Below are 15,479 nucleotides of genomic sequence, written 5' to 3'. Positions count from 1 at the left end.
CAACGCCCCATCCTCCGCGCACTGCCTGTGGCCTCTACCCCTGTGCCCCTCGCCCTCTGCGACTCCCCCTCCACACCCCCCCACCTTCTTCCCTGGGGCAGCGCCCTGCCTACCTTGTGCCTGGCTTTCTTCACCGATGATCTGTGCGTGCGAATGGGAGAGGGAGCTTGAGGATGTGGGAGTAGGAGAGAAGAGTGGGGAAAAGCAGAAGAAGAAAGTGAAAGAGGCTCTGGAGGAAACCACAGGGCCTGCTCAGGGCCTGCGGGGAAGGAGGGGTCATCGCCATGGTAACCCCTCCTGGTGGGGGAAGGAAGGATACGAGGTAGAGGTAGAGGTCTGGTGGGCTGAGGCCGGCTGAAGAAGCCCCCCAAGCCCCAAGGGCTCCCCTGGCCCGGCCACTCCTCCAATCCGCCTGCCGCTCACTCCCACCCGCCGACAGGTGGGCACTGGCCTAGGGGCCGTGGCTTCTCGGTCCCTGCTGCGCCCAGGGGCCTCCTGGCAGCCGAGGGCCACCTGTGGACACAGATCTGCGGGCCCGGTGCTGCTCCAAGCTCCCTGTGGCCAAGCGTGAGGCGGGTGGAGGGGGGGGTGCCCTGTCCCCGGCCTCTCCCCTTCTCTGCTCCGTCCCCGCCTGCGCCGGCCTCGCCCGTCCCCAGCTTCCCAGCTCCCGCACCCGGACTTTCTCAGCCTCTCGCTGCTCCCCATCTTTCTCAGCCCCCGAGGCCTGGAGCCTCTTCCCAGGCCTCGGGTGGGCCGGGTCCTCTGGGGAGCCACTGACGCGCGTCACCTCCTTCAGTTCTCCGCAGCGCTCGGTTCCCCCGGAGCCGGGAGACGAAGGCGCAGGAAGGTCAAGCGGCTCGGGATGGGCTCGGGGACCGGGCCAGGGGCCGGGATGGGCCGGGGATGGGCCCGGGATGGGCTCGGGCGCTCCGGCTCCACGGCCCGCGGGTCCAGCACCCACTGGTACCCCGGGCATCGGCTTTTCAAAATTAGTGCGCATGATCCCTCATCCCCCCACCCCTACCGTCTGCCTCCCTGTCCCGCCCCTGTAGGAGGAAGTGGAGACGGCACAGCCTCTTGGGGAGCGGGCAGCCCTGGATCGAAGCCCCCCCAGTAGCCAATGGATGGCTCTGTGGCCTTGGGCAAAGACTTGTATTTCTTGCCTCTGGGCCTCAACATCTCCCTTTCCTCTTAGCCTCTACATCTGTAAAACTGGGGGGCTGTGTCCTGGGAAAGGTACAGCATGGTGATGTGCCCAGTGAGTGATAGGCGCTCAGAAGGCAGCCGAGCTTCCTGCCTTCCTTCCAGATCCCTCATCGTCATCGTCAACCCCCTTGGCTCAGTTCCACCCCCTTGGGCTCCACCTTCTCCTAGGTCAGTTACCCCACCACCCCGAAATCTCCTCCACCCCACCCCAGGGCGTGTCACTTCCTCCTCTGCAGCCTCCCAGATCAGTACACAAAGGCCACCGCTGCCGGAGGAAGGGCTGCTCTGCACGCACCTGTGAGTACCAGGGCACAGCCCTCCAGCCTCCTCTCCTCACTGGCCCAACCCCCACCTGCTCCCCAACTTCCATGAAAGAGGGTTCCAGGGGGCTCTGACCTGAGGATGGACACCCAGGATCTGGCTGAGACTTGAGAAAGACTCTGAACTCTTTTCTGCATTCCTAAGATCCTCATCCTAGTTCCCTCCTCTAGTTTCTCAAGCTCTCCCTCCATCCATCTCTCCTGCATGGGTTTCCCAAAAGTGGGGCCGGAGGGAGGCAAAGAAGGTAGGGGAAGCTGCTATCATGTGAGTGCCCCCCACGTGCCAAGGATTATGTCAAGGTAGGGCTCTCCCAACATGACTCCCCAGCTCTACCCCTGCTGCCTGGTGGCTGGTGCTCAGCTCAGATCTGCCAGTGGCACGTTGGTATGGATACCACAGTCCTGGGAGACCGTGGCCCAGGGGCTCAGTTCTCTTCCCTCCCCGTGCTGCTGAGTGGGCAGCAGAGGATTCCACTTGGTTTGGGAGATCTGGTGGTTGGAGAAATGCTCTGTTTCTCAGGTGCTGAGGGGATGTTAGGGTGTATGTTGGAGTCAGGATTGAGGCCAGGAAAATGAAAATCATGGAGGGAAAGAAGGGAAGACTGAAGAAGACCCCTGTCCCGTCCCGCCCCAGAGTGGAGCCCACTGGAGCCGGTGGCGAGAAGGCACAGCTTTTGATGATGATGGTGCCTGGGTTGGAAGGGAGGGAAGTGGCAAACTGAGCCTCACCTGTCTTGGTCCCTGTTCGCTGTGTGACCATGGTGGGCAAGTCACTTGCCGCTCTGGGGTTCAGGGTTCCATTTGTAAAAAGAGGGGGATGAAGTAGACAATCCTGCTGCTCTATGGTCAGGATATGAGGGAAAAGGAAGTAAAACAAAGAGCTGTAAAGAAGTGGAGAAGAGAAAAGCAACAGAAAGATGTCATCAAATTTTTGAATGGGTGGGGGTGGCGGGGAAGGGGAGGGAGAGAGAGATGAGCAGAAAGAAGCAGCAGTTCATGTGTCCCCAAGTAAGGAAGGAGGAGGAAAACTGGGAGTAGGAGGAAAATTGGGGAGTCCTGTGCAGGGAGCCCCAGGGGGCTCCCTTTAGGGGAAATGAGAGGGTTTGAGATCTCTGCGTTTGTCTAATCCTGGGGGCCCCACCTGTGACAGATGAGTCAAAACTGGGTTTTGTGCTGTAGCATCTCCAACCTCCTCGACCACAGGCGTGCAGAACAAGCGGGGCTGAGGTTACAGAGGCTGAGCCCTGGGCCGGCCTCGCACAGACGTGTGGCTCAGTGACATATATACGCTGCACCTGAGGTCTCAAGTGGTGGCAAGCGGGGGAGGAGGATAGCTGAGGTAACAACGTGGCACCCCACCCCTTCCCCACACTGTGTAGAACATCAGTCTGAACCTAGGCCCAGGCTGAGGGGGATGCGGATGCTCCAGGCCAGAGTTAGCCGCCCTCTCTCACACACCACTGGCGGGAATATACCTGGCCTAGCTGCCAGAGAGGCTATGTCAGGAATACTCGCCAACATTACAAAGGATACCTATTTCTTGGCCCTACAAATCCTCTTCCAGGGATTTATCCTACAGATTCACTTGCACACATGTGAAATCTTCATGGCAGCTTTAGTGTTTTGTTTTGTCTTTTTAGGATTTTATTTATTTGAGAAAAAGAGAGAGAACAGAGGGAGAAGCAGACTCCTCGCTGAGCAGGGAGCCTGATGCGGAGCTTGATCCCAGGACCCCGGGAGGGTCCTGAAGGCAGATGCTTAGCTGACTGAGCCACCCAGGGGCCCCTGCAGCATTCGTTTTAACAATGAACAATTAGATAACAATTTAAATCCCCATGAGAGGGGGTCCCTGGGTGGCTCAGCGGTTCAGCGCCTGCCTTTGGCCCAGGGCATGATCCTGGAGTCCTGGGATCGAGTCCTGCATCGGGCTCCCTGCATGGAGCCTGCTTCTCCCTCTACCTGTGTCTCTGTCTCTCTCTCTTTCTCTCTCATGAATAAATAAATAAATAAACAAAATCTTTAAAAAAAATAATAAATCCCCGTGAGAGACTAACTGCCATGTAGTCCATCCATCTATGCAATGGAAACCTATACGGCTGTGAAAACAAAGAAGCAAGTTCTTTACTTTCTTGAGTAACAGGATCTCCAAGTAGTTAAAAGACAACGAAAAGGGCAAAATGGTGTGTACGGTAGAATTGTGATTGTAGGATTCCATCATTAGATTCTACCATTTGAGGAGTATATATACTCACATTGGTTTGTGTGCATGAACAATCCCTAGGACTGTACACAACAGGAGATCATGGAAAAAGATGGTCATTTAGTTGGAGTAAGGTGTGCAAATAAATGGGAGGATGGGGGATAGGAGTGGGAGATTCTCACTATCCTAATGTTTTGATTTTTTAAAAAAATTTTATTTATTCATGAGAGAGAGAGAGAAAGGCAGAGACCCAGGCAGAGGGAGAAGCAGGCTCCATGCAGGAAGCCCGATGTGGGACCCAATCCTGGGACTCCAGGATAACGCCCCGGTCCAAAGGCAGGCGCCAAACCACTGAGCCACCCTGGGATCCCTGATTAATGGAATTGAGCATCTTTCTTCTGCACTTGTTGGCCATTTGTCTATCTTCTTCAAAGAAATGCCTTCTTAAGTCCTTTGCTGTTTAAAAATGAGGTGGTTTGGGACACCTGGTTGGCTCAGCAGTTGAGTGCCTGCCTTTGGCTCAGGGCGTGATCCTGGAGTCCCAGGATCGAGTCCCACATCGGGCTCCCTGCATGGAGCCTGCTTCTCCCTCTGCCTGGGTCTCTGCCTCTCTCTCCGTGTGTCTCTCATGAATAGATAAATAAAAACATTAAAAAAAATGAGGTGGTTTGCCTTTTTGTTGTTGAGTTGTAAGGGTTCTTTATATATTTTGGATACTTACCAGATAGATGGTTTGCAAGTATTTCCTCCCTTTCTGTAGTCTGTCTTTTCATTCTCTCCATAGTGCTCTTTGATGCACAAAACTTTCCTATTTGCACATTTATATTTTCATGAAGTCCAGTTTATCTATTTTTTTAAGATTTATTTATTTATTCATGATAGACACAGAGAGGGAGAGAGAGAGAGAGAGAGAGAGAGAGAGAGAGAGGCAGAGACACAGGCAGAGGGAGAAGCAGGCTCCATGCAGGGAGCCCGACGCGAGACTCGATCCTGGGTCTCCAGGATCACACCCTGGGCTGCAGGCTGCTCTAAAGTGCTGCGCCACCGGGGCTGCCCATGTTGCTTGTGCTTTTGATGTCATGATGTCATAGCTATGAATCCATTGTCAAATCCAAGGTCATGAAGATTTACCCATTTTCTTCCAAGAGTTTATAGTTCAAGGACTTACATTTGGGTCTTTGATCCATTTTCAGTTAATTTTTGTATATGTTGTGAGGTAGGAGTCCAACTTCATTCTTTTACATGTGGATCGCCAGTCATCCCAACACCATTTGTTGAAGCTTGTTCTCTCCCCATTGAATAGTTTGGCACCCTTGTTGAAAATCATTTGGCCGTAAATGGATGGATTTATTACTGGACTCTCAATTTCATTCCATTGATCCATATGCCTACACTTATGCTAGCACCGCACTGCCTAGATTACTGTAGATTTCTAGGAATTTTGGAAGAAGTGAGAGTTCTTGCCAAGATTGTTTTGGCTGTTCAGGGTCCCATGCAATTCCGTAGGAAGTATAGGACCAATTTTTCCATCTCTGTAATTAAAGGCCATTGTGATTTATCTTTTTGATTTAAAAAAATATTTTATTTATTTATTCGAGAGAGAGAGAGAGAGAGGGAGGGGCGGGGGGCAGAGACACAGGCAGAAGGAGAAGCAGGCTCCATGCAGGGAGCCTGACGCTGACTGATCCTGGGACCCGATCCCGGGACCCCAGGACCACGCCCTGGGCCGAAGGCAGGCACTAAACCACCGAGCCACCCAGGGACCCCTATCTTTTTATTTATTTATTTATTTATTTATTTATTTATTTATTTATTTATGATAGTCACATAGAGAGAGAGAGAGGCAGAGACACGGGCAGAGGGAGAAGCAGGCTCCATGCACTGGGAGCCCGATGTGGGACTTGATCCTGGGTCTCCAGGATCGCGCCCTGGGCCAAAGGCAGGCGCCAAACCGCTGCGCCACCCAGGGATCCCTCTTTTTGATTTTTAAAAAAATATCTAGTTATTTATTTGAGAGAGAGTACGTGTGTGTGTGTGTGTGTGTGTGTGAGAGAGAGAGAGAGAGTAGTGGGGAGGGTCAGAGGGGGAGAGGGAGAGACAGGGAGAGAGAGAGAATGTGAGGCAGACACCCCACTGAGTGCAAAGCCAGATGTGGGGCTCAGTCCCACAATCCTGAGATCATGACCCGACCCTAGCTGAAACCAAGAGTCAGACATTGAATCCACTGAACCAGCCAGAAGCCCCTTAACTTTTTGATTTTTGAAGCATGGCTATGGCTTGCCTATTCGAATTTTTAATTAATACGTTTTTAAAAATCAGAAATTTGCTTCGTTTTCCCTAGAGGTCATGGGAGAAGCAGGCTCCATGCACCGGGAGCCTGATGTGGGATTCGATCCCGGGTCTCCAGGATCGCACCCTGGGCCAAAGGCAGGCGCCAAACCGCTGCGCCACCCAGGGATCCCCTAGAAAGTTTTCTTATGGCCTAATCTTTATGCCCCTCACTGCCTTCCCTGCCTCTTTCCAATACTCCCTCGTCAGCTCCAGCCTTCCTTCCTCTCGTTCCAATTTCCTGACTTTCCTCCCTTAAATTTAGCACCCTTGACCCTCTTCCTTCACTTAGAATCCAAGATTATGAAAGGTGCAAAGGCCATCCGATTACTTGTTCTCTGTCTCCTTACAGATGTGGAAGCCAAGGTCCAGGGAAACAGCCTGACCTGCCGTAAGCCAGTGAATGACCGAGGCAGGACCAGAATCCGCTGTTTCCTGTCTGGTTATTCCCGCTGTGGCTTGGAATCCTGGTGAATAGACCTGGGCGGGTGTAGGCTTGAGCGCTTCCAGGCCCAGTCCCCAGACCCTTGTTAGGCCATTTTGCCCACCTTGGCCTAGTGAAGTCTGCACACAGGAGGGACTTCTCCCAGGCTCCCACCCAGGTGTGGTACCTGCCTCTTCCTGACATTTTAAAGAAACTGCTGAATCCACAGGAAGGCTGTGAGGGGAGATAAAGAATTGGGATTTAAGGAAAAAAAAAAAAATTGGGGTCGTGGGCTCCCCGTCCCCCTTAAGTAAGCTCTATGCCCAAGGTGGGGCTTGAACTCACCACCCTGAGATCAGAGTCAGCTGCTCTACCGACTAAGCCAGCCAGGTGCCCCGGAGGTAGTTTTGAGAGTGACAACCACAGGCTAAGTTTAGAGGACTGAGACTTTGGAGGGCCTCCCTAAGGGCCCACGTGACCCCGATATTCCATTGCAGGCCATGGTGGCTTTGTTAACGGTCCTTGTTCTCCTGCTGGCCCTGAGGAGAGGGGAGAGTGAATTGGATGCCAAGATCTCCTCCGCAGAGAAGGCCACAGAATGGAGGGATCCTGACCTGTCCCTGCTGGGGTCCTGCCAGCCTGCCCCCTCCTGCCGGGAATGCATCCTCTCACACCCGAGTTGTGCGTGGTGCAAGCAACTGGTAAAGATGGGCCTGTGGCCTTTGAACCCGGTGTATGTGTTTGTGCAGAACAGAGATACGTGTGTGATTGTGTGAGCAAATGTGTGATTTTCTGGGTGCACTCTGCAGTCCCATGTGTGAGTTTGTGCACATGGGACTCCTGTGTGTGACTGTGTGTGTACACATGCATGCAAGGTTCTGTGTGTATAGGTTTATGCATCCGTGTATTTGTGTGTATATGGAGAAGAGTTGTGACCATAACTCTGGAGCTGGAACTCACGCTCGTGTGTAGGTAGAGGGAGCCGTGGTACATACACATGTGGGAAAGTGCATTTGTCAGCTGGGCTGTCATGACAGCATCCCACAGGCCGGGTGGCTTAAGCAACGGGCATCTGTTTCTCACAGTTCTGGGGCCTAGGCATCCGAGATCAAGACGCCAGCCCATTTGGTTCCTGGGGAGGGCCCTCTCCCTGGCCTGCACACAGGTGTAGACCAGCTCTTTGGTGCCTCTTCTGGTAAGGGCAGCAATCCCAGGGCGCGAGGGGTCTCCCTCCGTGCTCCCACCTAACCCTAATTTCTTCCCATTTTCAAATGCCGTCACATTGGGTGTTAGTCCCTAGCACAAAGTGGGTGACTGGGTTTCTGAGTTTGTGTTGGGGCGCGCGCATGAGGTTCCCAGGTATGGAGCCGCCTGTGGCTGGGAGAGCAGAGGGAGGAGCTGGGAGCCGGTGGGCTTTGGGGAGAGGCCGAAGCTGCCCCGGTGGGCGCTCGGGAGGTGTGTTTGCCCGGCTGGTCAGGGCTGCTCTCTGTGCCTCGGGACAGGGCCCAGGGTGGGGGGGGGGGGGGCGGCAGGTGCCAGGGCCTGGCGGCTGCCTGCACAACAGCCACCACAGGGTCCCAGGCAGAGGGAGAGCTGGGTGGGAGAGGGGACAGCCCCCTGAGACAGGCTCCCTGGGAGCCGGGTGGGCAGCAGGCAGAGCAGGAGGTGCCAGGCCTGGGCCTGGGGACACCAGGCATGTGTCTGCCTCCTTGGGTATCTGTACCTACCGGGGGCCTCAGGACCAGTGGAGCAGCCACTGTAGGCATTCCCTCCCTCCGGCGCCTCCCAGCCCCCAGGTACCGCGGGGGGGGGGGGGGGGGGGGGCGGGGTGAGGGAGGGGAGGAGGGCCTGAGCCTGCAGGCAGGTTGGACCTGGAGGCCAGGCTGCTCCTCCCCTGGAGGTAGTGAGTCCCCCCCCCGCCCCCCCCATAGCTGTAGGAAGTCTGTGGCCGGCCCTGCAGGGGGCCGGTGTAGGTGCTGGGGAGGGGGGCAGCGGTGGGTGCTCGAGGAAGTGGGCTGTGACAAGGACCTGTGTGAGACCGCAGGGCAGGAGGGGAGGCATGGGGGCTTGGGGAGCTGCCTGCGAGGTGAGGGCTGCTGGGGCTGCGGTGGGTGCTGGGGGGGTAGGTGCTGCTCGAGGGGGTGTAGGTGCTGGGGGGGTAGGTGCTCGAGGAGGGGGGCGGCGGTGGGTGCTCTAGGAAGTGGGCTGTGACTAGGCCCGGGGGCGGGGGGGGTGACCGCGGGACCGGGAGGGGAGGCCTGGGGTGACAAGGACGTGTGTGACCACCGCGGGGTCGGGGGCGGGGGCCCGGGTGGGGGGAGCTGCCCGCGAGCCGAGAGCCGCGGGGTCCCGACGCGCCTCCCTTGGCCCAGAACTTCACGGCGTCGGGGGAAGCGGAGGAGCGGCGCTGCGGCCCCGCCCAGGAGCTGCTGGCCCGCGGCTGCGCCCCGACGGCGCTGGAGGAGCCCCGCGGGCGGCAGGAGGTGCTGCAGGAGCGGCCGCTGGGCTCGGGCCTCCGCGGCGAGGGGGCCACGCAGCTGACGCCGCAGCGGGTCCGCGTGGCGCTGCGCCCCGGTGAGTGGGGGGATGGGGGGAGGATGGGGAGTATGGAAGGATGGGGGGAGGATGCGGGGTGGGGGGATGGAGGGATGGGGGAGGACGGGGGGGGTGGGGGGATGGAGGGATGGGGGATGGGAGGGGAGGATGGGGGAGGATGGGGAGTATGGAAGGATGGGGGGAGGATGCGGGGTGGGGGGATGGAGGGATGGGGGAGGACGGGGGGGTGGGGGGATGGAGGGATGGGGAGGACGAGGGGTGGGGGATGGGGAGGACGGGGGGTGGGGGATGGAGGGATGGGGGAGGACGGGGGGGTGGGGGGATGGAGGGATGGGGGATGGGAGGGGAGGATGGGGGTGGATGGGGGGTGGGGGACGAGGATGCCCCCCCCAGGGATCCCGCAGCTGAGCCCCCGCCCGCCGCAGGGGAGCCGCAGCGGCTGGCCGTGCGCTTCCGCCGGGCCGAGGGCTACCCGGTGGACCTGTACTACCTCATGGACCTGAGCTACTCCATGAAGGACGACCTGGAGCGCGTGCGCCAGCTCGGCCACGACCTGCTGGTGCGGCTGCGGGAGGTCACCCAGTCGGTGCGCATCGGTGAGCCCCCGCGCCCGGGCCGCCCGCCCCGCCCTGCCCCGCCCCGCCCCTCCCCTCCCGGGCGCGGCCTCGCGCTCCGCCGCCTCCTCCCAGAGCTGCCGAAGGGGCCCCGCAGGGACTCCGGAGGCTGCGGGCGCCACCCCCCTCGGCCCAGGGCCGCGCCCCAGCGACCCGCCCCCGCCCCCGCCAGCCTCAGCCCCGCGTCTCTCGCCGGGACCCAGTCGCCGCTGCACCCTCGACCCCCTGCTTTGCCGCCGGCTGCACCGTGCACCCTGCGCCCTGCTCCCTGCACCCTGCGCCCTGCGCCCTGTGCCCTGCGCCCTGCACCCTGCACCCTGCGCCCTGCACCCTGCACCCTGCTCTCCGCCTCGGGACACCCTGCGCGACCTCCACCTGGCCCGCTCGGGTCTCCGCCACCGCCCACCGCCCGAGCCCCTGAACAGCCCGGCCGCCCTGCCCTGACTGTCCCCGCGCCCCCCAGCTTTGTGCCTCCTGCGCCCCGCAGCGGCCTTCCACCTGCTGCCGGCCGGTGACCTCTGGCCCAGCCTTCACCATGCCCCCTCCCAGGCTTCGGCTCCTTCGTGGACAAGACGGTGCTGCCCTTCGTGAGCACGGTGCCCGCCAAGCTTCGCCACCCCTGCCCCACCCGGCTGGAGCGCTGCCAGCCGCCCTTCAGCTTCCGCCACGTGCTGTCCCTGACCGGCGATGCCACAGCCTTCGAGCGAGAGGTGGGCCGCCAGAGCGTGTCGGGCAACCTGGACTCGCCCGAAGGCGGCTTCGATGCCATTCTGCAGGCTGCGCTCTGCCAGGTGAGGCGCTGCCAAGGGACCGGAGGCCGAAGCCCCGTTTGGGGCCAAGACTGCCACCCCGGGTCTGGCCGGACCCAATCCTAGGGGAGCCCTCTGGACTACAGCCTCCGTGGTTGGCATATTTATTTTAACAATTTCCTGGTGGAGTAGAGTGAAAGATCGCGAGGGAGAGGCAGGTTTTCCTAATTCATGAGGAGGCCTCAACTAACCCAACCCCGCCTGGACGGCTGGGGAGCAGAGGCGCTGCCGGCCCGGGCACACGCAAGCTGACTCAGAACGGGGCTGGCCAACCTTTGGCTCCTAGAGCCCGGGTGCACAGCCTACCTCCACCCCACTCCCCCGGCCCCAGGAGAAGATCGGCTGGAGAAACGTGTCCCGGCTGCTGGTGTTCACTTCAGACGACACGTTCCACACAGCTGGGGATGGGAAGTTGGGTGGCATTTTCATGCCCAGCGATGGGCACTGCCACTTGGACAGCAACGGCCTCTACAGTCGCAGCCCAGAGTTTGTGAGTCCCTGCCCTGAGTCACAGCTCCTCTGCCCCGAGGACCCCCACCCCAGCCTTACCAGTGACCACCCCAGCAGCTCCTCCTCTCCATGTCCCCCCGCTGCTCGGTCACCCCCCGCCCCAGCTGCTCCCTCCTCCTGCTGAGCCTCCAGGGTCCCACTAGCTGGTGGAAGCCTGGTTCCTGGACTTCCTGCGCATTTCCTTGGATGGTGTTTGGGGGGACCTGCGGCGCTCACCTTGTCCCCTCTCCCGTGCCCAGGACTACCCCTCTGTGGGCCAGGTAGCCCAGGCCCTGTCCGCAGCAAACATCCAGCCCATCTTTGCCGTCACCAGTGCCACGCTGCCTGTCTACCAGGTGAGAGCCCGCTGAATGCCACAGCTTCCCACCTGGAGCCTTTCTCGGCTCCCTCAAAGACCCATGCTCCTCCTCCCCGAAAGCCCCCGCTGCAGACCCCCAGAAGCCCACCTCCCCCGAACTGCGACCCACCATTGCCCCGGACTCCTCAATAACCCAGGAGCTGAGCAAGCTGATTCCTAAGTCCGCAGTGGGGGAGCTGAGTGAGGACTCCAGCAACGTGGTACAGCTCATCATGGACGCGTACAATGTGAGGGGCTGGGGCTGGGCCTGGGCGAGCGCGGGGACGGGTCACCGGAGAGGGGTCTGCAGGCTCTCCGTCACAGGCCCCTCGCTCTGGCTCACATCTGGAGAGCTGAAGCGTCTGGCTTGCACAGAGCACGGAGCCCCGCTCGGGGCCAGGAAGGAAAGGAAGCTTCACTGAGCTGCTATTTCATGCCACGCGCTGTCCTAGCGCACTTGCCGTTTGCCATCTCGTTGACCCCCCTAAATCCCTGTTGGCTGACGATTATTGCCCCTATTTTATAGATGGGGATGCAGACACAGAGGGCTGAACGACTTGCCCAGGCTCATGCAGATAAGAGACCGAAGGGCTGGCACTGGCGCCCCTAAGTCCGCCTGGAGCCTGCCTTCACTAAGCTTACAAATAGTTCAGAGATTCTCTTCACGGGAACCATAGGATTTTACAGGTAGAAGGAACCGCAAAGATCCACCAGGGTTTCTTGGGCTGAGGTCTTATCCCTGTAACCATGCCACAGGCTTATGACGGGTCATGGCCTCAACCCACGGCGAGAAAATCTGCGGCAGGATCCAAGTGCTCAGGACAAACTCCCTCCGAAGACTGCCCTTGAGCCCCTCGTGGGCGTAGGCCATATATCCTGATCTGGGGTTTGAGAAGCGGCCGCTGCGCGTTGCCAGTGCCTGTGTCCCCGCCCCCGGCAGGGCCCTTGCGGCTGCACTGCCCCATGTGGTCCCTCCGAGCGCTCACACTTCTTCCTGCAGAGATGCCTCCCGCCTGGGCAGCCTGGTGGGGGCGAGGGGCCCCAAGGCGGCCGAGGGCAGGGTTAGGGTGAAGGTTGGAAGGGCTGGAGAAGGCACGAGGTGGGGCGGGAGTCCTGCCTTCACCTGGTTACTCACTGTCTCCCTTCCACAGAGCCTGTCATCCACTGTGACCCTCGAACACTCCGCGCTCCCTCCTGGGGTCCACATCTCCTATGAGTCTCTGTGTGGGGATCCTGAGAAGAGGGAGGCTGAGGCTGGGGACCGCGGCCAGTGCAGCCACGTCCCCATCAACCACACGGTGAGAGCCGGCCCGGACAGGCCCAAGGAAGGAAGTGGGGGCGGGGGAGGGAAGTTGAAGCCGCAGGAAGAGATGGGGCAGACACGGAGAACAATGCAGAGGCTTGGGGTAGTCCTCGTGTCCTCTGGAAAGGCCTTCAGGAGCGGCTTCCTCCAGGGGGGCTCTGCGAGATGAGCGTCAGCATGACCCTCTCCTTTAAATTCCGAAGGACCAAGGTTCTGGATGATGAATGGGTTTGGGGTGTGCGCGCGTGCACAGGATCTTGAGTCTGATTTCTGCCCACGCGTCCTCAGGTGAACTTTTTGGTTACTCTCCAAGCTACCCGCTGCCTCCCAGAGCCCCATCTTCTGAGGCTCCGAGCCCTTGGCTTCTCAGAAGAGCTGACTGTGGAGCTGCACACACTGTGTGACTGTAACTGCAGCGACACCCAGCCCCAGGCGCCCCACTGCAGTGACGGCCAGGGGCTCCTGCAGTGTGGGGTATGCAGGTGAGGCCGCCTGCTGCCTTCTCCCCACGTGGCTCCCAGCACACGCCCGAGCCGGTATTCCTCCTCCGTCTTCTGTCCCCCACTGGCGTCTCTAGACCTCTTGTTCAAGATGCCACCCTGACTTTCACCTAAAGCTTCCCGGACGCGCCGAGACCCTTCCCTCCACACTTCTGCTCCGCGGCGCTCAGCTACACATCGGCGTCCCTTCAGCCGCTCATCTCCCTCCAACTCTTTTGGGATCTTAGGCTTAGAGGATCCTGGGGACGATGGGTCAAGGGATGGTCAGACCCACCTCTCCTCCCCTGGTTGTGCTGACCCTGCCTCCTCCTCCCCTCCCAGCTGTGCCCCCGGCCGCCTGGGTAGGCTCTGTGAATGCTCGGAGGCTGAGCTGTCCTCCCCAGACCTGGAGTCTGGGTGCCGGGCCCCCAACGGGACAGGGCCCTTGTGCAGCGGGAAGGGACGGTGCCAGTGTGGACGCTGCAGCTGCAGTGGACAGAGCTCCGGGCCTCTGTGCGAGTGTGATGATGCCAGCTGTGAGCGACACGAGGGCATCCTCTGTGGAGGTACCTGTGGACTTTGGGAGAAGGGTGGGGTCAGAGTGGGTCCCAAGGGTATTTCGGCTCTGGAACTTCATGGCCCAAGGGAAAGTATCAAAGTTTCTGGTGTAGGAGCTGGAGGGGTCTGGCACACTCGAGAGGGAACTGGACGCACAGGAACAGCCCATGGTGGCGTGTGACACCCATGAGGAGTGAGGAGTATGGTTGTCACCCTGTGCGTGGCTCTCCCCAGGCTTTGGCCACTGCCAGTGTGGAAGGTGTCACTGCCACGCCAACCGCACCGGCTCAGCGTGCGAGTGCAGCATGGACACGGACAGCTGTCTCGGTCCAGAGGGGGAGGTCTGCAGCGGGCACGGGGACTGCAAGTGCAACCGCTGCCAGTGCCGGGACGGCTACTTCGGTGCCCTGTGTGAGCAGTGCTCAGGCTGCAAGACATCATGTGAGAGACACAGGTGAGGCCTTTGGTCTTGCAACTTGGGAGCAGGGGCCCGGGGGGGGTGCGGGGGTCGGGGTGTGCGGAGCCGCTCCCACCTGCCCCCTCCCTGCCCTGTGGTGCGAGCGACTGCTGCCCAGCTGGTAACCTATTGGTGTCCACCGGACAGGGACTGTGCTGAGTGTGGGGCCTTTGGGACTGGTCCCCTGGCCATCAACTGCAGCGTGGCTTGTGCCCATTACAACGTGACTCTGGCTTTGGTCCCTGTCCTGGATGACGGCTGGTGCAAAGAGAGGACCCTAGACAACCAGCTGCTGTTCTTCCTGGTGGAGGAGGAAGCCGGAGGCATGGTTGTGTTGACAGTGAGACCCCAAGAGAGTAAGTGGGCAGGGATGCTGTGGACACACCACGGGGAGCCCCGGAAATTCGAAGGGTAGGGCCTCAGAACTGGGGTTGGGGAGGTGACGAGGGGAGGAAACCAGGCCAGGAGCTGAAGTAGAGCAGGGAGTCCAGGCAAAAGTGGAGGCGATGGGCCAAGCGGACAAGGCTAAGGCCCTGGGCCCTGAGGAGAACCTTGCACCTTGCTGGGTCCCTTTGTTTTAATGGCAAGCGAGGCTGGGAGGCTGGACCCGCTACGGGCAACCGTCAGTCCCCGTGGCCGGGCCCCCGGAAGTCTGCGTGGTTTCCTCCCGCAGGAGGCGCGGATCACACCCAGGCCATCGTGCTGGGCTGTGTAGGGGGCATCGTGGCAGTGGGGCTGGGGCTGGTCCTGGCTTACCGGCTCTCTGTGGAAATCTACGACCGCCGAGAATTTAGCGGCTTTGAGAAGGAGCAGAAGCACCTCAACTGGAAGCAGGTGGGGGCTGCCTCCTACCCCCCCAGGCCTTCCCTGGTTAGGACCGCCTGGCTCGCCGCTTCCCGCCCCCCCCAGCCTCGACTCCTTTCACCTTGGCCCCCCCACTTTGGTCCGTGTCTGCTGTGCCCTATGCCCTGCTCTTAGGGCGCTGCTCGATTCCAGGGTGGCCCCTTGGGATCAGACAGGGGAGCAGCCCTGGGGCTTTTCCTCATCATTTCTGCCCTTCTTCCCCAGGAAAACAATCCTCTCTACAGAAGCGCCATCACGACCACGGTCAACCCCCAGTTTCAGGAGACAGGGAGTCTCCTTTCCTGAAGTGGGGGAGAACACTCAGGACTCCTGAGGAATGGTTGTCGCCTGCTTCATCCCCCGAGGGACACCGAGGGGCCTCCTGCTGCAGCCTGGCTTCCCTCCCTCACAAGGAGTGGGGCGTAGCCCCTGCTGCTCCCCGAACGCAAATAAAGTCTTCCCCCCAGAGCACAGCTGTCATCGTGCCTTACCCAAGGCCAGAGCAGGCTGTGGAGCCTGGGCCTCAGGAAAACCC

At 59.9% G+C, this 15,479-nt stretch overlaps 1 protein-coding gene across 7 annotated transcripts; it reads left to right on the top strand.

The window, feature by feature from the left end:
* Positions 1–292: 292 nt before the first annotated feature.
* Positions 293–15,413, top strand: ITGB7 (integrin subunit beta 7). Of its 7 annotated transcripts, none has more exons than XM_038577758.1 (17): positions 293–439; positions 1,443–1,503; positions 6,407–6,453; positions 6,976–7,179; positions 8,851–9,052; positions 9,460–9,630; positions 10,198–10,439; positions 10,789–10,947; positions 11,207–11,302; positions 11,463–11,552; positions 12,456–12,602; positions 12,896–13,089; positions 13,429–13,652; positions 13,879–14,098; positions 14,249–14,457; positions 14,775–14,935; positions 15,170–15,413. In XM_038577758.1, the coding sequence occupies exons 4-17, from the start codon at positions 6,979–6,981 to the stop codon at positions 15,248–15,250; spliced, it is 2,397 nt and encodes a 798-aa protein (XP_038433686.1). In that variant the 5' UTR covers positions 293–439; positions 1,443–1,503; positions 6,407–6,453; positions 6,976–6,978; the 3' UTR covers positions 15,251–15,413. The 7 variants fall into 7 exon arrangements, with proteins under 7 accessions (XP_038433686.1, XP_038433682.1, XP_038433688.1 ...); XM_038577754.1 differs by having other exon boundaries at positions 6,407–6,524; XM_038577755.1 differs by having other exon boundaries at positions 324–439; positions 1,419–1,503; positions 6,407–6,524.
* The last annotated feature ends 66 nt before the right edge of the window (positions 15,414–15,479 follow it).

This window comes from Canis lupus, chromosome 27, assembly GCF_011100685.1.
Source record: "Canis lupus familiaris isolate Mischka breed German Shepherd chromosome 27, alternate assembly UU_Cfam_GSD_1.0, whole genome shotgun sequence".
In the NCBI taxonomy this organism is placed as follows: Eukaryota; Metazoa; Chordata; class Mammalia; order Carnivora; family Canidae; genus Canis; species Canis lupus.
This window is presented reverse-complemented; position numbering and strand designations above follow the sequence as displayed.

Bases quoted from the DNA above. Each gene is read 5' to 3' on its own strand.
- ITGB7 (XM_038577758.1), top strand. From the start codon at position 6,979: ATGGTGGCTTTGTTAACGGTCCTTGTTCTCCTGCTGGCCCTGAGGAGA. The intron at 7,180-8,850 runs GTAAAGATGGGC...CCCTTGGCCCAG, and splicing joins GTGCGTGGTGCAAGCAACTG to AACTTCACGGCGTCGGGGGA. The intron at 11,303-11,462 runs GTGAGAGCCCGC...TCAATAACCCAG, and splicing joins CCACGCTGCCTGTCTACCAG to GAGCTGAGCAAGCTGATTCC.